The sequence below is a fragment of the Borostomias antarcticus genome (genome assembly GCF_949987555.1).
Source record: "Borostomias antarcticus genome assembly, chromosome: 5".
Classification (NCBI taxonomy): domain Eukaryota; kingdom Metazoa; phylum Chordata; class Actinopteri; order Stomiiformes; family Stomiidae; genus Borostomias; species Borostomias antarcticus.
Window position 1 is genome coordinate 1,348,822 of NC_140238.1, and position 20,000 is coordinate 1,368,821.

At 49.0% G+C, this 20,000-nt stretch overlaps 2 protein-coding genes across 3 annotated transcripts in view; one reads left to right on the forward strand and one right to left on the reverse strand.

Moving 5' to 3' along the window:
- Positions 1-4,299, reverse strand: part of hhipl1 (HHIP-like 1) — a 10,391-nt gene extending 6,092 nt beyond the window's left edge. For both annotated transcript variants that reach the window (XM_084438533.1, XM_084438534.1), the window contains exons 1-2: positions 3,671-4,299; positions 1,718-2,364 (exon numbers count right to left, since the gene is read on the reverse strand). In XM_084438533.1, the coding sequence (XP_084294659.1) occupies positions 1,718-2,364; positions 3,671-3,955 (932 nt within the window). In that variant the 5' untranslated portion in view covers positions 3,956-4,299. The remainder of the gene's footprint in view (positions 1-1,717; positions 2,365-3,670) is intronic.
- Positions 4,300-5,738: 1,439 nt separating this feature from the next.
- Positions 5,739-20,000, forward strand: part of LOC311309163 (coiled-coil domain-containing protein 85C-A-like) — a gene marked incomplete at both ends in the record, with an annotated part of 26,574 nt that continues 12,312 nt past the window's right edge. The window contains 2 exons of the mRNA XM_084438339.1: positions 5,739-6,444; positions 19,422-19,522. Of these exons, the coding sequence (XP_084294465.1) occupies positions 5,739-6,444; positions 19,422-19,522 (807 nt within the window). The remainder of the gene's footprint in view (positions 6,445-19,421; positions 19,523-20,000) is intronic.

The following is a 20,000-nucleotide window of genomic DNA, read 5'->3' on the forward strand; positions in this document are numbered from 1 at the left end:
ATGACATCCTGTTCTAAATTCATAGGCATTAATATGGAGTTGGTCGCCCCTTTGCAGCTATAACAGCTTCCACTCTTCTGGGAAGGCTTTCTACAAGATTTTGGAGTGAGTCTGTGGGAATTTTTGCCCATTCATCCAGAAGAGCATTTGTGAGGTCAAACACTGATGGTGGACGAGAGGACCTAGCTCGCAATCTCCGTTCTAGTCCATCCCAAAGGTGTCCGATGGGGTTGAGGTCAGGGCTCTGTGTGGGCCAGTCAAGTTCTTCCACACCAACCTCACCCAACCATGCCCTTGCTTTGTGAACTGGGGTACACTCATGCTGGAACAGAAAAGGGGATTCCCCAAACTGTTCCCACAAAGTCGGAAACATAGAATTGTCTAAAATGTCTTGGTAAGCTGAAGCCTTAACATTTCCCTTCACTAGAACTAAGGCTTCTAGGCCAACCGCAGAAAAACAACCCCAGACCATCATCCCTCCTCCACCAAACTTTACAGTTGGCACAATGCAGTCCGGCAGGTAACGTTCTCCTGGCATTCGCCAAACCCAGACTCGTCCATCAGACTGCCAGATAGAGAAGCATGATTCCTCACTCCACAGAACACATTTCTGCTGCTCCAGAGTCCCGTGGCGGCGTGCTTTACACCACTCCATCCAACGCTTGGCATTGCGCTTGGTGATGTAAGGCCCTCTCGTCCAACATCAGTGTCTGATCTCACAAATGCTCTTCTGGATGAATGGGTAAAAAATTTCCCACAAGCGCATTCTGAAATCTTGTAGAAAGCCTTCCCAGAAGAGTGGAAGCTGTCATAGCTGCAAAGGGGGACCAACTCCATATTAAAGGAATATGCTCGTTTTTGACAACCTGGACCTTATTTACGACATATTATAAGAAGTTTGACTCACCCAGATCACTTTTTTGTTGTTCGGAGGCCTGTAGAAGAAATATAAAATCCAGCGCGAGCCAGTATATCCATGTAATGGCGGCGCACGGGGCATAGGGAATGCCGTTTCTCAAAATCCATTTTCGGCCGCTAAACGGTTGTTTTCATCAATCACATTGCATGAATCGACAGTTGATATTCCTCTACGCCAGCCATTGTTGTTTTGGTGCCAAATAAGGGATCTTGATCCTCTGTAACATGGTCTTTATAAGCCGCTCCCCCACTTGCAATGTGAGCCGCGAGTGTAGCCTACAGACGGAGAATAGCAAGTCTGCGCGCTGGCCTGTGCGCATGCGTGCTGGAGCAAGTGGGGGAGCGGCTTATAAAGACCATGTTACAGAGGATCAAGATCCCTTATTTGGCACCAAAACAACAATGGCTGGCGTAGAGGAATATCAACTGTCGATTCATGCAATGTGATTGATGAAAACAACCGTTTAGCGGCCGAAAATGGATTTTGAGAAACGGCATTCCCTATGCCCCGTGCGCCGCCATTACATGGATATACTGGCTCGCGCTGGATTTTATATTTCTTCTACAGGCCTCCGAACAACAAAAAAGTGATCTGGGTGAGTCAAACTTCTTATAATATGTCGTAAATAAGGTCCAGGTTGTCAAAAACGAGCATATTCCTTTAATGCCTATGAATTTAGAATGGGATGTCATAAAAGCTCCTGTAGGTGTCCATATAGTGTATGTATCTCTCTTTAACTGTGTGTGTGTGTGTTCATGTTCATATGCCCCTATAGGTTGTGTTACGGTCAATGCCCACCTCTCGGATCCATGGTCCACCACATTCATATCTCCGGAGGATACCCGAAACTCGCTGATCCTGATCCTCTCGTCGAAGCCAATCTCCACGGAGTAATACACGTACAGCTTCCCGTTGTACTTGTAGTTGGGGTGAAAGGTCAACCCCAGGAACCCCCTCTCATCCCCCTCCCAAGGTGAGGTTAACACCGCCTTGGTGATGTTCAGGAACGGTTTGTCCAGTTTGGACCGGTCGGGGAGGTAAGTCCACACCAAGCCCAACTGTTCGGCCACGAAAAAACGGTGTGTGCCGTCGTTGGCGTGCACCATGGCTAGAGGGTTCCGGAGCCCGTTGGCTACCTCTTCCAAACACAGCTGCAGACAGCCTTCTGGATCGGACCGGACCTTGCCCAGGGTCTGGGTTAGCTGCTCGTTGCTGAGGAGGTGTGGGTAGCAGTAGTCTGGGTCTTCTAGCTCCAGGTACTGACAGAAGCGGGCCTGGTCTGGTTCTACTTTGGCTAGCCAGGGGTCGTCCGACAGCAAGGTGACGGTAGCCCTGCATTTCTGCCAGTACAGAGAGCAGTAGTCAGGACACAGTCCGGGGATGCTTCTGATTGGTGTGCTGGGGTCCTCCGCATCGAAGAGGTGTGCTGCATATGGAGAGCATTCCTGTTGGGTTAAAGAAAGAGGGAGGAAGGGAGGGAAGAAGGAGTTTAGATGAGGGGACGGAGGGAGGAAGGGGTTTAGATGAGGGGAGAGAGGGAGGAAGGGGTTTAGACGAGGGGAGAGAGGGAGGAAGGAGTTTAGATGAGGGGAGAGAGGGAGGAAGGGGTTTAGATGAGGGGAGAGAGATGGAGGAAGGAGTTTAGATGAGGGGAGGGAGGGAGAAAGGGGTTTAGATGAGGGGAGAGAGGGAGGAAGGGGTTTAGATGAGGGGAGAGGGGGAGGACGGGGTTTAGATGAGGGGAGAGGGGGGAGGAAGGGGTTTAGATGAGGGGAGAGAGGGAGGAAGGGGTTTAGATGAGGGGAGAGGAGGAGGAAGGGGTTTAGATGAAGGGAGAGGAGGAGGAAGGGGTTTAGATGAGGGGAGAGGAGGAGGAAGGGGTTTAGATGAGGGGAGAGGAGGAGGAAGGAGTTTAGATGAGGGGAGGGAGGGAGGAAGGGGTTTAGATGAAGGGAGAGGAGGGAGGAAGGGGTTTAGATGAGGGGAGAGAGGGAGGAAGGGGTTTAGATGAGGGGAGAGAGGGAGGAAGGGGTTTAGATGAGGGGAGAGAGAGGGAGGAAGGGGTTTAGATGAGGGGAGAGAGGGAGGAAGGGGTTTAGATGAGGGGAGGGAGGGAGGAAGGGGTTTAGATGAGGGGAGAGGGGAGAGAGGGGTTTAGATGAAGGGAGAGAGGGAGGAAGGGGTTTAGATGAGGGGAGAGGGGGAGGAAAGAGTTTAGATAAGGGGAGAGAGGGAGGAAGGGGTTTAGATGAGGGGAAAGGAGGGAGGAAAGTTTAGATGAAGGGAGAGGAGGGGGAGGAGAGGGGAAGGAGGAGAGAGAATTTAGGGAGGACCACCCCTTTCGTTTTTTGGACAGCCTCTTCAAGACATTTGCTTGGTGGCGTTGAGCACGTAGGCTACATCTGGTCACATCTGCTACAGGTTATGACAACTTCTATTGGCCAGCATTACCACAATATGCAGATTTATGATAATGTATTATTGTCAGTCATTGTTTATAGTTTAAATATAATATGGAGTCGTGAGTGACAACGACAGCTTTAGGCCCTATATATAATAGGCTATCTAATATTGTTACATTGTTATTACGCACAGCACGTATAGCGATCAATTCCTATTGGATTAACTGAGTTTGGGGCTTGTTGGAATAGCTATTTGAAGTTGAAATGAGGTTAGTTGAAGTTGGAGCTGGCCGAAATCAACGCATGACGTTAAATCGGAGCTCTCGCGACCTTTACCCGGCAGGCTTACCTGGCAGAGAATATCCTGCACGTGCCCTGCGCAATTGGCATAACCATAATAATCGAAGTTGTCCATTATCCGATAGAATTTGTCCATCAGCTGCTTGTCCTTCGCATAGTCACAGCAGCCGAAGTTCTTGTACATTGCGCAAAACTGGAGCTCTTGTTGCGGTCGGAAGGGGGGCTTGAAATCCAAGCACTGCGGGTGTAAAAACACAGGTGCGACGAATAGTCCCAACAAATATAATCGAATGATCGGTGAATGCCTGACACGGTCGAGGACATCACAAGACATGTTTTCGGACACCGTGCTCCACGCGGATCACATGAAACAGATGCAGAGCAGCAAAACGCGAGACCGGACTCGATATCCCGTGGAACTGGATGTGCACTTTGCTCGAGTTTTAATCATCAACTTTCGACCGGGCGCTGCCCGTTGTGTTTGCTATTCTACCGTGGGACTCATCACTGACGTCGTCTCTTTCTATCACTGGGCTCGTTGTCCTGAAATAACCTCCTTTCAAACGTGGAAGTGTGCAGCGTCGGTCATCCAAGGCTGTCTGCACGCTGTCCCCCGGTTTGAAGCTGTCTTGACCGCGGACCTCTCACCCTCTTCCCGCTCAGCACCGCCAGCGACCCGCTCACAGAGCACCAGTCACGGGGAGGGGGAGGTCATGGTAACGGTCTGGACTGGATCCATCGTATCCAGACAGCAACCATAAGGAAATGCATAAAAATAAAAGAATCTGTGTTTAAGTAGTGTGTAAGTAAGTAAGTGTTTTGAGTTCCACAGCAAGTGCATTTTTGAGTAAGGGACTGTGACCACCGAGACCGAGAAATGTAGGTCAATTTGTGACTCTTAAGATTATATAACAGGCCTATATCGGAATGAACTACTGCGCGTAATACATAGGCTATAGGATAGCCGAGATAAACAGAGAGTCAAGTATTTGAAACATCTATGTTATGTAGCCTAGAGTTAGTCTAAAACTAAAGTATTTTGTAAAGATGAATTAGGTATATTGATGCATGGGACATACACATTCCAGAACATGCAGGAAATGTTTTTGTTTTTTTGCAACAATGTATCCTAATATGCATTGTTGCGTTTGTCCACCAGGTGGAGGCGCGCGCCCATCTTTGTGCATCCATGCACCAATCACACTGCAAAGATGGCAACTTGTTGAATTGATCAAAACTTACAATGGCACCTATTAACTCCTACCTCCTTCATCGAACCTCTCCAAAGTCTATTATTTAATAATTGTTGAAATAATTGTCATGGGGAAGATTATTCAATGCGTAAAATTAACCAATCATTGATTAGCCTACTCTCAGTTGGACATTGTATTGACAAGTTATTACTTATTTGTCCACATAGGCCAGTGAAATAAAGTCTACATACAAATAGGCTAATGCCTAACAATGGTTTGCCTTCTATTGTGTCTTGCTATGTGATAATAATAAAAAATAAAAACAAAGGGAATTGCAATATCAGAAATAGGCTAGTCTACTCCCGTCCCGTCTCGTTTGAATGTTGCCTGGGTTGTAACGCAGGCGCTGACATCACCATGTCCAACCAGCCGTGAGAGGAGGACCAGACCGGGACTCGATCCGTCCTCCGTCACTCGGTGAGTCCAGTCCGAACTGCGTCCACATTCTCCGGGTTTCAGCGGTGCGTAAAGCATGTTTGGAGTCTCTACGGAGGGAGGTTTTTGGAAGTGATGTGCTGAGCAAGTACCCGGGACCTCAACGGAAATGAACGACGGTTTATTTGTCGAATTTATCAGATTTCTCCTCGAGGATTAACGGCAGCTCTGCTACGTGCCTGTTCGCTACCCAGTGGATGTGGGTCACCTGCTCGATGCGCTTCCATTCCTTTATCGCCTCCAGGACGTCTTTTTGCTTGTTAGTTAGTTAGTTTGTTTGATCGACTGACCACACTTTACCACTTACCACATTTAATTTATTTAATTTATCATGGATTTGATTTTGATATCAACTTCACTGTCGAGGCTCGGTTAGACACTTTATTCGGGTAGGCTACCACAACCGGCGGTGTGAACCCAGGAGGGAACATGGCCAGAAGTACCGCGGACGGACTGCTGGATGATCTGAGCAAGCTCCCCGACGAGGACCTCCTGAGGCAGGGCAAGGATGAGCTCCTCCGGAGGCTGCGTAAAGCGGACAACGAGAAAATGAACTTAATGATGGAGCACGGGAACATGATGAAAGACGTGAACCGGAGACTACAGCTTCACCTTCACGAGATCCGGAGCCTGAAGGAGATCAATCAGAAACTGCAGGACGACAACCACGAGCTCCGCGAGCTGTGCTGCTTCCTGGACGATGACCGGCAGAAGGGCAAGAAGGTGTCCCGGGAGTGGCAGCGCTTCGGCCGGTACTCCGCGGGGGTCATGTGGAAGGACGTCGGGGTGTACCAGCAGAAGCTCAAGGACCTCGAGGTCACTCAGGACTCGGTGATGCGAGAGAACCTGGAGCTCAAGGAAATAGTTGTGATGTTGGACGAGGAGAGGAACGGCGCGGGTTCCCGGAGCTCCATAGACAGCCAGTCCAGCCTGACGCACCTCAACGGGGGGTCCGCCACCGTGCGCGACGTTGGGGACGGGAGCAGCACATCCAGCACCGGGAGCGCCGGGAGCCCCGACCACCACCACAACCACATACCCAAGCCTGCTGAGGGCAAGATAGCAGCCCTTCGAAGGTCTATGGACGACCTCTCAGCCTCTCATCTCCACAGACATGTCCCCAACGGACTGAACGGTAGGTTAAGGTTTGAGTCTCGAGCCTACATAATGGGACTGGATGATGTTATGATGGATGAAGTCCATGCGAATATGATTGTACTGTATGCATCTTCAGAGTAGTGTTCACACTTCAGGTCATCTAATGGAATGAGATCTTTCATGCTTCGGTGATTCTGCATCGAGTTCAGCTGATAAAGTTCCCAAAGTAACAACGCAACACTTAAAAAAAAGTTATATCTTATCTTATGAAGAGTTATCAGGGGAAAAGCTAGTGTCTGACGCCCTTAGTATATTTAAACTCCCAGCATTCATTATTAGGAGTCAGGAAAGGACTTATAGTATCATCTAATACAATGTCAACAAGCCAAACCTTATTTGATTCAAAAGAAAAAGCTTCAACATGGTTTCATGAGAGTACATTATAAACAGTAGGGGTGACCACACCATACATGGCCAAAGCAAATCCTATGGACCAGATGTGGAATTCAAATCTACGTCTCTTTCATCTGTCATAAGACCAGAGAAACAGTCCCTGGGTGATATCTGGGCTCTTCACATAAGCCTTGTTCCAAACAGCCTCTGGTACGATATAAACCATAGCATTACCTTCAGGCCCAACCCGCTTCCCAGAGCAGGCCAACGTGACCACATTCCTTTCACACCCAGTAATGGCGGCGTGGCCGTCAGACGCCGTAGGAAGTTTACATGGTTTTGGGTGTGTGGATAAAGGAGGAGTAATGAGCTGAACGTACAGTATGTACAGTATTGGATGCTGGCCCCTCACCCCGTCCGTCATCTCGACCACCAACGGACATCAAAGAGATTTAGCGGTGTGTGCTGCATACTTCTGGAACCAAAGTCAACACTAGTGCGTTGTGAGAGTTGGTGGATTCTGCGGGATGATTGATGTCTTCATTGTTGACCTTTGGAAAGTGATGGAATGTAGTCAATTACAGCGCGTGGAGATGAAGTCGATATGGTGTCGATCGGGAAAAAAGAGAGTTGTTATTGACACACATGCACGCACACACACTGCGTCCGGGCGGAGGGGAGTGTCAGGAGTGTGTGTGTGAGGAGTGTGTGTGTGAGGAGTGTGTGTGTGAGGAGTGTGTGCTCACGTTGCCCACCGTGAGGCCATGTTTGCTTTGGAGCTCGTTGTGAAACCATTAAGCACATGGTGTGAAATGTCCTCACTCTACAGGGCCCTGCGTGTGTGTGTGCGTGTGTGTGTGATGCCCTGCCCTGCGTGTGGCGTTCTGTCTGGCGCTGGACGGACCAGTGTTTGTGTGTGTGTGTGTGTGTGTGTGTGTGTGTGAGAGAGAGAGAGAGAGAGTGTCCACCTACATGTTACACACTCATCCCCATAGCGACAGGACAGTTGAGTTTCAGTCTTGATGGCAGCACCTGCTGTGGTAAACAGAGTAATTGCAATATAATGACGTTTATACGTTTTAGAATAATGATTTTTCAACAGTTTTTCTCTCTTAAACACTTAACTCAGGCTAATTGGAGTTCTGTATCTCTCAAAATGTCTCAAATATTGTACTTTTATATAATATAAGCTACACATAACTTACTGTATGTCACCCAGGAGTGCATTCTACAGGCACGCCAATCCGCTAAGTGCCGTAAACTGTAACATTTGATAGGATTTGTTTGCTCAATATGTCTTGTTATTGTGGTTGTTGATTACACAATGCCAGTCAGAATAACAGGGTTGTTGTGCAGCGGTGGATTATCCCGAGCGGCTTGGCCCGGCCTGCCCAGATGGCCTGGCTGTAATTACCTCAGCTCATCAGCGCGGAAGTCAGACATAAGGAGAATTTAGCGCCCTGGCGATGCCAGTGGGACAGTAAGTCGAGTCAGCAGGTCACCTTATTCCAAACACAGCCTGAGATAATATGGACGAGTTGGGCTAGCTGTCGGCCGGCGTCTGAGACCCTCACACCCCGACTGACCGGCACACCTCGACTCATGCTCTTGGCGGAGAGTAAGTCATTGTTTGGCTCATTCCCTCATACAGTAGGTTGTGGTTTGAACTAATCTTTAATTTATGCAGTATAGTTGGCCCAATTATGTTTTATCCAATAGCACCGCAGGGCCGTGAGCCTGGTTTAGGGCAGGTCAATTAAGTCTGGTTTAGGGCAGGTCAATTAAGTCTGGTTTAGGGCAGGTCAATTAAGTCTGGTTTAGGGCAGGTCAAATAAGTCTGGCTTGGCAGGTTTTGCAGCAAAATACCCTTGAAATACCTGATGATTCAGACTCAAACAGGACACCTTTTAAGAGACAAACTCATGGTTTTGTGGCCTTGAACGCAGGAATGATTGACTTTTTGCGAGGCTTTCGCTTTTGCCTTGAGTTGAAATGAGCCAGTCTCCCAAAGCATCCCCAGTTAAAAGAACCTCTTTTGTTCTTTTTCTTTAAATCTCAGACATATACATGCTCTCCTCCTCCTCCTCCTCCTCCTCCTTCTCCTCCTCCTCCTCCTCCGCAAACTACCCAGACCCCCACTCCCTCACACAAACACACAACCTTTCAGCGACTGATAAATTCCATTGAAGTTGGGTAATTGCTCTACTGTACATGGTAGTCTAGCCTAGTTTCACAGTAGACTATGCAACTATTGAAACACTGAGTTCCAGCTCATCAATACTCTCCCCAGTACAGGACAATGCGGTGACAGAGCACTTATGTGCGCATCTTTTGTCTGATCAGTGGAGGTCGAGGTGTGAAATGCGCAGTGTCAGCTCGCTGGCTAGCTGGTGGTGCCCAGTGACAAAGCACATTGTTTAGGCCTTTGCACAACCTGGCATGGGGTCATTGTCTGTTAATACACTGTTGGGCAAACTGTATTGACCGTGCACCTTGCATGCGCACTGACTCCGCCCACTGGTGGTGCATGCGCACTGACTCCGCCCACTGTTGGTCACATGCCTGTCTGCGCTCGGTTGCGTTGCTGTGATTCATCGTGAGCGTGTGGAAATGTATTGTTTATGATTCAGCGTGAGCTCGTCTTGCCTTACCTGTTGTGTTCCTCACCTGCTAGCTCGTTGGCACGACTGTACTCTTATAAGTCTTATCATATTTCATCGCACTGCTTTTTGGCAAAGGTTTACCTCCTAGAGACAATTGACTCACTCATGAATGCCTGTTCTGCAAGTGTCTGTCCGTCCTCTCTCTCTCCATCTCACTAAAGCTTCACATTTCTCCTCCAACCTTCTCTCTCTCTCTGAGATATGCAGAGGTCACAGTGGGAGGGGCCTGTCGCCATGGCCCTAAGAATTATGGTCTGTTTATTGGTCACCTCTGCTCTCTGCTTTATTAAATCAACCAGTCCTAGAGGGAACGAGGTGTCACTGTGCTGCTGACGGTCTCACCGACGGGTTGTATTTACTGCCAGGGTTCAGATGTGTGAGGTGTGTGTCAGGGGTGTGGCTTTCCTCCCTCTTATTTATGAGCGGAAGTGTGTGAGAGAGCCCACCTGTTGAGATTACATCGACTGTAAATTTACTGATTTCATTTCAGCGCCCCAGAAGGATAGGCTGGGTTCCCTATCAATGCTGTGTGTGTGTACGTGTGTGTGTGTGTGTGTGTGTGTGTGCATGTGTCAGCAGTTTTTTGCTTAGAACAGTCAAACAGGAAGTACACCGCTCTCATCTTTATTGCTGAAGAACAATATTGCTGTGTCACATTGGACCCAGTTCTGTGTAACATTGGACCCAGTTCTGTGTCACATCGGACCCAGTTCTGTGTAACATTGGACCCAGTTCTGTGTAACATTGGACCCAGTTCTGAGCGATACGATCTCTATCTCTATCGATCTCTCCGGCCCTTTCCCCAAGTCCCAATATGCCTTGAAATGCATATTCACCATTTTTCACTTATGAAGTGAAATTCTTGTCAAGCAGGCGTTGGCCAATAGCAGCCATGCTTTCCTCTTGTCTGTCTTGCTTTCGTCTTGTCTCTCACTCTTTTCCCTGGAGGCATTCGTCTCTAAATAGTTTGCCAAGCAGTGATAGCTCTTATCTTGTTTGGAGAGAGGGGGGGATCGAGGGGGAATGTTGACTTTGGCTAGCTGCCAGGAGATGGTTTCGGTGTTAACATCACAAGGCTGTATGTTTGATGTCATGTTATGTAGGAGGTATAGGGATCGATGCCTTCTCTGCAGAATTCTCAAATATATTGTCTTTTACGCGTTATGAATGCATTTGTTATGTGCTTTTGAATCATTTTGCGGCTATTTAAGAGACATGATATAAAATACTGTAGGCTTTATCAAGTTAATATGAAACTGACTTGAGTGAGTTTCTTACATATATTGTTAGATGACAGAAAATGATATTTTGTAAGATAAAATGAGCCCAGTTGAAAGTATACATGACCTTTGCCGTAGTCATGTTAGCGTTTAGCGTTTAGCCCTCAGGCTATGGCATGTTAGCCTTTAGCGTTTAGCCCTCAGGCTGTGGCATGGCTGGCCTCGCTCTGGGCCCAGCCTGGCTGGTGACCGTGTGTTTGATCAGCCAGCGTTGTCCCCGGGGCCGTGGCCCGGCCTTCTCTGGGGGCCCTTTTGTCCGAGCGGTCCCCCGTTGTTCTCCTCCAGCCGCTCTGCCCTGCTTCCCAGCTGCCCCCCGTACCCCTCCCCAAACTTTTTATCAATGGGGTCTCTCTTTCTTCACTCGCTCATTTACTCTCTCCCTCTCCCCCTGTGGCTCTCGCTCCCTCTCTCCCCTGTCAACCCCCCCCCCCCCCCCCCCCCCACACACACACACACACATACACACACACCACTGAACCCTCCTTCGTTGTCTCTCCCTGGTGCACTGGCTCTAACTCTCACCAGCACAGTATCTCGCTCGCTCTCTCTTGCACTTGTCCTCACTCCCTATGCACTCTTCCCTCGCTCCCCTCTCCCCAATCCCAGAAGTACAGAGAGAGGGAGAGAGAGAGAGAGAGAGAGAGGGAGGGAGGGAGAGAGAGAGAGAGAGAGAGAGAGGGAGGGAGAGAGAGAGAGAGAGAGAGAGAGGGAGGGAGGGAGAGAGAGAGAGACAGAGAGAGAGACACAGAGATGGAGGGAGGGAGGGAGTGAGAGACAGAGAGAGAGACAGAGAAAGACAGAGAGAGAAGGAGGGAGGGATGGAGAGAGAGAGAGAGAGTCAGAGAAAGACAGAGAGAGAGATCTACCTATAGGCTCTGTTGAATCTACCTATAGGTTCTGTTGAATCTACCTCTAGGCTCTGTTCTGCATTGCTGTCATTCCCTAAGTCCCTTGCTAGTGACCCAGCCGGTCCTGGTATGTCTGTTAGCAGAACCACACCTGTGAGGCGCCACATTTGAATCTGAGTTTCAAACCACGTCACGTCCTGTATAAACACCCCTAGCAGCTGGGCTGGCCTACAGCGTGACATAAACGGGATATTGATTCACCAAAGTTTCCTTGAACATTTAGTGATATGCTATGTATAATACTATACTTTTGACCTATTTTACTACTATATAATATATCCTTTAATTTGAAGCATATTTTTAAATAACATTTTGAATGGATGAAATGGTATGAAAGGTTGTTGAACCTTTGAATAGCCAGGCTATTCAAACATCGCATGACATCACAGAAAGTATGACTTGATTCAACCCTCAAACTCGTCACAGAGAGAGTGATCCACTGTTCTTGTGTGAACCAGGGTTCCTGAAAGACCCAAATCAGCCCAAATCAGCCCTATCATGGGACTCATATCACCACAGTCATATAAATCATTCATTACACTCAGACTACTGGTCCCAAATCAGATTCTTCAACTAAATTATGCTGAGTCTGAACATCTGATTTGAATATTGTGACACTGATTAAACATACGTTTGTTGTTAGTATTCCCCCCCTTGCTAAAATGATGTAAGCTTCTCTTCCACCAAATATATTTCAAGATTACAGAGGCTGCCTCCTGACCAACACACACACACACACACACACACACACATACACACAACCAGAGGCCCGACCCCCCACAGGGTTAATCCTGTCATACATCTCCGTTCATGTCTCAGAAAGAACCAGCGCAAGAAACAGTGTGTGTGTGTGTGTGTGTGTGTGTGTGTGTGTGTGTGTGTGTGTGTGTGTGTGTGTGTGTGTGTGTGTGTGTGTGTGTGCGTGTGTGTGTGTAACTCCATGTGTTTTGAGTGACTTCCATTTTCACTTGGGTCACATAAAATAAAATTCTACTCTATTACCAGCTAGGGTTAGTTTGTAACAGAATTATTGGTCCCTCTGGTGGTTTATCACCTCACTCAGACGACCCTCACCACTCCCAGTAGCTCCATAAATCAGTGTTAAAACCACCGTGCTTAACCATGATGAGAGAGCCAATACGCACTCAGACAAAGCAATACAATTAAAAGCTTTTCAAATCTGTCACACTACCCACCTAGACCATTGTCAAAATTACATCAACAGCTGTGGCTCTCTTTGATGTGTGTAAGCCTGTGTGTTTGTCTGTGTGTGTGTGTGTTTGTTTGTGTGTGTGTTTGTCTGTGTGTGTGTGTGTGTGTGTGTGTGTTTATGAGAGAAAGTATATGCTGAGCTCACAGTTCTTTCCTGCTACATGGCGTGTCTCATTGTTTTATGACAGTCAAATTGTTCCAAATGCATTCTAGGATAAAGCAGAATCTGCAGACTCTACTAAGTAAAACCAGCCGCTACTTCACAAAAATAAACGCAAGGGGCCATATTCCTCCGACCACCAAGCAGGGAAAGAGGCTTGGGTTCCTCCTGAAAGCTCCCAGACCTCCCACACGGTCACCCAGGGACCTGGCTTACCGGCTGGGGTCATATTTAGGTCCTGTTTCAACGTTGAGATAACATTTTCAGACCCTCCTCTTCCCACGGCTATAGCGTAGAGGGAGTCGGGTTGCCGTTCTGGGGGGGGGGGCCTGGCCCACAGGTCTACGGGGTCTCCCCGCGACCTCAGCAGGGGTCATCAGCTACAAAGGGACCAGGTCTCCAGCCTGTCCAGCCCTCGATCCGGACCAGGGCCAGTGCTCAGCATGGGGGTCGCGACCTGGAAGATCATCTCCTGACATGCGGTGAAGACAGACCACGACCCGTTGAGGACGGCCCACAGACCTGACATGCGGACCTTCCCTCAGATCCTCAGCCATTTTGGTTATTTGAAGATTCTTGTCAGTACCGGGCCAAACCCACACATGTAACTCATTTGTTCAGGAAATCTTCCCTTGACTTCGGCGTGTGATGAATGCTGAGTTCCTCCACCTTAAATCCTCGCCGGTTCTGCGTTCCATCTTCTGGAGATCCCACGTGACCAGGGGAGTCACGCTGTCCCACGTCCACTTTCTGAGGGACCTCTTTCTGCTGTGACGGCCTAATCTCCACGCCCCAGCGAGAGGAACCGCGCATAATGAGAATTTATGCCCTAGAACTCACCGGGTCAGATAAAACCCTGGTCAGAGCTAGGCGTCGTTTAATCCACCGTGTCACTACTAGAGTTTAGTCATGCATTTTTGGGGGGCGAGGGGGGAGGGGGGGGGGGGGGGTCAGTAACTTGAAACGACGACAGAGATGAAAGCCCCCCACCAAAAAAACCTTGATGAGACATTGTGGAACGAAAGCAGATGCGCTTCAACAGACGGGTTCTCAGATTAATCAAACATTGCAGAAGATTCTAGAAGAAGGTCTCAATGCTCCCCACATGGCAGTTGAGACGACTATGTCCACTGTCAAGTAAAGCCGACGGAATCAATCATCGGAGATCTGCAGTATCAATTGTTCATACTGTATATGAAGAATATCAACACACACATTAAAAACTAGGGTTGCAAATTTCTACAGTAGGAATGTCATTAATCAATTACTGTTAACCTTAACAAGCGATAGGTGTCATGGCGCCCTTATGTGCAGTCAGACCCTAAATCATGATCACATTTCACGCAACTCCCGTTGATAACATTCGTTAAAAAAATAAAAAAAGTTCTGTTCCATTAACAAGCAGTTAATCGAGTAACCACATCTTACTCAGGTAAATTCTTATCGGCGATTAATCGATAGACGATTAACTGTTAGCATCCCTAGTGAAGACCCTCTTCCTCAAGCCTTTGAAGACAAGCGGACAGTCCCAGGGTCACTTTGAGGAGGGGACAGTCCCAGGGTCACTTTGAGGAGGGTGCGAAACAAAACCGTCGAGGTCACCCAACCTATCACGCCGAGCGCGCTCTGTCACTGCGCTGCAGAGGAACGCTTTGGGCTTTTCCGCTGACTCGGAAGGTCTCCTGAGTTATGGTCCACTCCCTACGGCCGGCCCCCTCGCCTCATAAAGAAGATAGCCATCTCCTCGCCATTTCCTCTCAGGAGCAGGGCTGCCGGTGTTGACCTGTGATTGGCCCAGTCCATAACCAGCCTGTCAGACAGCCACCTGTAGATGCAGAGGATTTGTTGGACTGTTTGTAGACGATTCTTTCACACGCAGTTCACACGGCGTTCCCTTTTGGAGAATTAGGGCACAATGACTGGAATAGTTGATCGCATCTCGTCTGATGCATTCTGGGAAGATAATTCTCGGTGAAAAGTACCTCCGAATCCCCGTTGAAGTGCATCTCTTTTTCCCGCCGTCCAATCATAAGCCTGTTTTCTGGTTGTCCAATCCAATCAGAGGTCTTAAAGGTTGTTGTTTTTTTCCTGAAGGACCTTGAGGGGGGGGTTTTAAGGCAGTAAATAGACAAAGCTGTTGCTAATTTGTTTGCATCGTGGAAGCCTGGCGTGTTTGTTGATGGAGAGCTTGGGTTTCCCGTCCTGAATGAAGGGAATGAAAAGGTATTCAGCCCTGCTGCCTCTACACTCCCCTTCTCTGCTCATGTGAACAGAGTGCCTCTTGGCCTCATCTGTGTTATCTTGATAGTGTGTGTGTGTGTGTGTGTGTGTGTGTGTGTGTGTGTGTGTGTGTGTGTGTGTGTGTGAGAGAGAGAGACAGAGGGAGTGTTTCATTTGTTTGTGTCTATTATACTGTGTGTGTGTGTGTGTGTTAGTGCGTCAGTGTGTGTGTGTGTGTCTGTGTGTTAGTGGATCTGTGTGTATGTGTGTGTGTTAGTGAGTCTGTGTGTGTATATGTGTGTGTGTGTGTAAGCGCTCAACCTGTCCGGAAGAATTCACAGCTGACAAGAAAAAAAGTCCCAGTGTTGTTGTGATAATGACATGGCATGGGAGACCTTAGTGTGTGTGAGAGAGAGACCATGAATGTCTCTGGAAGACCAAACCCTTCCTCTCAAACCCGTTCCAGAAGGAGAAGCGCGCTGTCGTTGGTGTTGTGTCTGGACGGTCGTTGGTGTTGTGTCTTGACGGTCGTTGGTGTTGTGTCTGGACGGTCGTTGGTGTTGTGTCTGGTCTGTCGTTGGTGTTGTGTCTGGACTGTCGTTGGTGTTGTGTCTGGTCTGTCGTTGGTGTTGTGTCTGGACGGTCGTTGGTGTTGTGTCTGGACTGTCGTTGGTGTTGTGTCTGGACTGTCGTTGGTGTTGTGTCTGGACGGTCGTTGGTGTTGTGTCTGGACTGTCGTTGGTGTTGTGTCTGGTCTGTCGTTGGTGTTGTGTCTGGACGGTCGTTGGTGTTGTGTCTGGACGGTCGTTGGTGTTGTGTCTGGACTGTCGTTGGTGTTGTGTCTGGATGGTCGTTGGTGTTGTGTCTGGACGGTCGTTGGTGTTGTGTCTGGACTGTCGTTGGTGTTGTGTCTAGACGGTCGTTGGTGTTGTGTCTGGACTGTCGTTGGTGTTGTGTCTGGACTGTCGTTGGTGTTGTGTCTGGACTGTCGTTGGTGTTGTGTCTGGTCTGTCGTTGGTGTTGTGTCTGGACTGTCGTTGGTGTTGTGTCTGGACTGTCGTTGGTGTTGTGTCTGGTCTGTCTTTGGTGTTGTGTCTGGACTGTCGTTGGTGTTGTGTCTGGTCTGTCGTTGGTGTTGTGTCTGGACGGTCGTTGGTGTTGTGTCTGGGCTGTCGTTGGTGTTGTGTCTGGTCTGTCGTTGGTGTTGTGTCTGGATCGTTGGTGTTGTGTCTGGTCTGTCGTTGGTGTTGTGTCTGGACTGTCGTTGGTGTTGTGTCTGGACTGTCGTTGGTGTTGTGTCTGGACGGTCGTTGTTGTTGTGTCTGGATCGTTGGTGTTGTGTCTGGATCGTTGGTGTTGTGTCTGGATCCTTGGTGTTGTGTCTGGATCGTTGGTGTTGTGTCTGGACGGTCGTTGGTGTTGTGTCTGGACTGTCGTTGGTGTTGTGTCTGGACGGTCGTCCTAAGTGTACGTGTCTGCGTTCTGTTGGCCGCTGAGTGTGTTTATGTGTGAATCACGTAGGCGTTGTTTATACGTGTGCAGGTGTGTGCGTGGTGCGGCCCGCTCTCTTTAAACCGACACACCCCTAATCCATACTCTGGTTAGTAGGGGTCATCATATGCCCCCGGGTCACGGAACCATTCCAACAGAAGTTGGGATAGTAATTAAAACTCGGCTGGGAGGAGACACACACACACTGTACACACACACACACACACATACACGCACACAAACGCACACACACATACACGCACACACACACTATACACACACGCACACACACAAACGCACACAAACACACACACACTCTCTCTCTTTCTCTCTCTCTCACACACACACACACATACACACACACACGCACACACACTGGACAGATGGACATCTGGTCAGGGCCAACGGGGCGTCTCTGGTTGCAGATTAGCGAGGTGTTTTCGCTGGAGTTGGCGTCCTCCAGACCCCGCCTGAGACGAGACGCGTGGGGGAGAGAGGGGGAGAGGAGACACGTGGGGGAGGGAGGTGGAGTTGAGACGCCTGGGGGAGGGAGGGGGAGACGAGACGCGTGGGGGAGGGAGGTGGAGGCGGCGTCCTCCAGGCAGAACCACGCCCGGCGGCGCCCGTATTTACACCACGCTTGGGTTCTCCAGACAGGAATCGATTAAGATCAGTCGTTTCACGAAACAGAAACACAGCTCTCCACCCCTCTGCATTCAAAATTCTTCCCTGACCCCTCTCAACGAGGCGATCGAGCAAGCTCCAGGAGTATGTTTGTCTACCGGCTAAGAACATTTATAAAGCAATACATTACATTAAATTACATTTCAGAGTAAGAGGGGCTAAAAACATCATGGGAGAGAGGGCATCCTACGGACATGCTACGACATCCACAGCAGACACGGGGGTATCTATCGGACTTCGGGAGGTCTGCTGGTGACAGTGGGGCATCCACTGGACCTGGTTAGAAGATAGGAGGGAGAGAGAGAGGCACAAGGTCGATCTATGCCACCCATGACTGACAGGATGTGACCCTATTTTGAGGTGTCAAAGTAGACTAGTGGGCCAAATCCATACTAATGTTAACTTCATGTTTGTGTGGAGGCCTCCCAAAGGAAATAAGCCAAACTACATTTGGACTCAGATTGCTTCATAATGGATCAGCTTGGCCAGAAGTCATGATCATTAAAATGTTGTTTTACGACTTTAATATCTGCTGCTGGCGTAGTACCTTTCCCCAGAGCTGTGTTCACCCTTAGACAGATTGAGTTTATGCATTATTTTAATCTTTATTATAGTGGGAGGTACATAAATATAAGTATATTGAAAAATGGTTATCATTTTAAAAGCCATTATTTGGTAATTGGGCCCTCCAGTTTTCACTGTTTAAGTCTTTCAAAGAAAGGCTCTCTTACTTTGGCTCATTTAGCAACAGTTAGCAACATTCGCTTGGTGCAAACGTCCAGTCCTGCTAATGCGACCCACTCCTCCTCACATCAAGTTAGTAACTCAAGGAGAGCTTCTACTAAGCCGGCTTCTGAGTCCTGTGTTTCCCCTGTCTGCACAACTAGGGTTGCAATTTTCAAGGAATTTCATTAATCGAATAGTATATTAATTGATAAGAACGTCCCGCGCCGGACTGCGTTTTGCTCGTTTCCTGTTTGTGTTTTTTTCCGCTGTGTCGTTCAAATTTCCCGGCATCCCAATTAGCCTTCACTCCATGGCGTTGCGCCCTCATGTGCAGTCAGACCCTAAATCATGATCACATTTCACGCAACTCCCGTTGATAACGTTCGTTCCCCCCAAAAAAGTTCTGTTCCATTAACAAGCAATTAATCGAGTAACCACATCTTACTCAAGTACATTCTTATCGGCAATTAATCGACAGTCAATTAACTGTTAACATCCCTATGCAGGACAGAAGCCGTGCCCAGCGAGCGTTTGGGCGGGGGGGGTGTGGGAGGGGCAGGCCTGTTCCCCAGGAACTGGGACTCCCTCAGCTGTGTTCATTCAAAAAGCTGCCCACTCAGGATCGTCCACATTCCAGGACAGACGAAGGGGGAGGAGCCTGTCTGAGTATCAGTGTGGGAACGGGGGAAGGCCCAGGAAACAATAGCTCTGTGTGACACACAGCCCAGAGTCACGCTGCAACAGGAAGTGTGTGTCGTCCCGGCGACTGTCCGAGCGTTTCCTTACGTGGAACACCTGTTGGCTTTGACGCTAATGACGGCATGGATGATTCGGCAAAGCAGAGGTGTGTGTGTGTGTGTGTGTGTGCGTGCGTGCGCGCGTGCGTGTGTGTGTGTGCGCGTGCGTGCGTGCGTGTCCGTGCGTGCGTGTGTGTGTGTGCGTGTGTGTGTGTGTAGACCTACATGCTCTGCGTTAGCGGGTGGGGTTTTTTTGTCGATGGAACTTTCCGTTTCTGCTCTCTCTCTCTCTGCTGCTCAGATTGAAGTAATTAGCCAGTCAGTCGTATGGAGTTTCCAGAGTCTCTCTGCTTGTCTCTCTCCATTTCACTCTCCCTGTCTCCCTCTGAGTTGCTCTTTCCTCCATCGTGAGTCCCTCATCCCTCCATCCATCCATCCATCCTCCACTTCCTCTCCTCTTCTATCTACCCCTTCATACCTCTCTCTCTTCACCCCCCCCCCCCCCTCTCATGCCCCTCCCCTCATTCTCCGCCCCTGTAGAGACGATGACCTCATTGGAGAGAAAAGGGGGTCAGAGGGGAGCGGGAGCGCGGGATTGGCTGGGCTCTCGTGGCGGGGAGGGGGTGGTGGGGAACGCCATGGCAACAGACGATTATTAAGCGGTTGATTGGTTAGGGGTGGGGGTTAGGGGTGGGGGGGGGGGGGGGGTGAAATATGGGGGGGGAGAGATATTTATTTTATTTAACCTTTATTTTGTCAGGAAAGTCAAGAATCATTTCTTGTTCACAATGATGGCCTGGGGAATAAGAGAGATAGAACCAAGAGCACTGAAACAAACAGAGAAGAGGAGAGAAGAGAGGAGGAGAGGAGGAGAGAAGAGAGGAGGAGAGAAGAGAGAAGGAGAGGAGAGAAGAAAAGAGGAGGAGAGAAGAGAGGAGAGAAGAGAGGAGAGAGGAGAGAAGGGCAGATGGGTGAGGAGAGGAGGAGAGAAGAGAGGAGAAGAGGAGAGAAGGGCAGATGGGTGAGGAGAGGAGATGAGGAGAGAAGGGCAGATGGGTGAGGAGAGGAGATGAGGAGAGAAGAGGAGAAGAGAGGAGAGGAGATGAGGAGAGAAGGGCA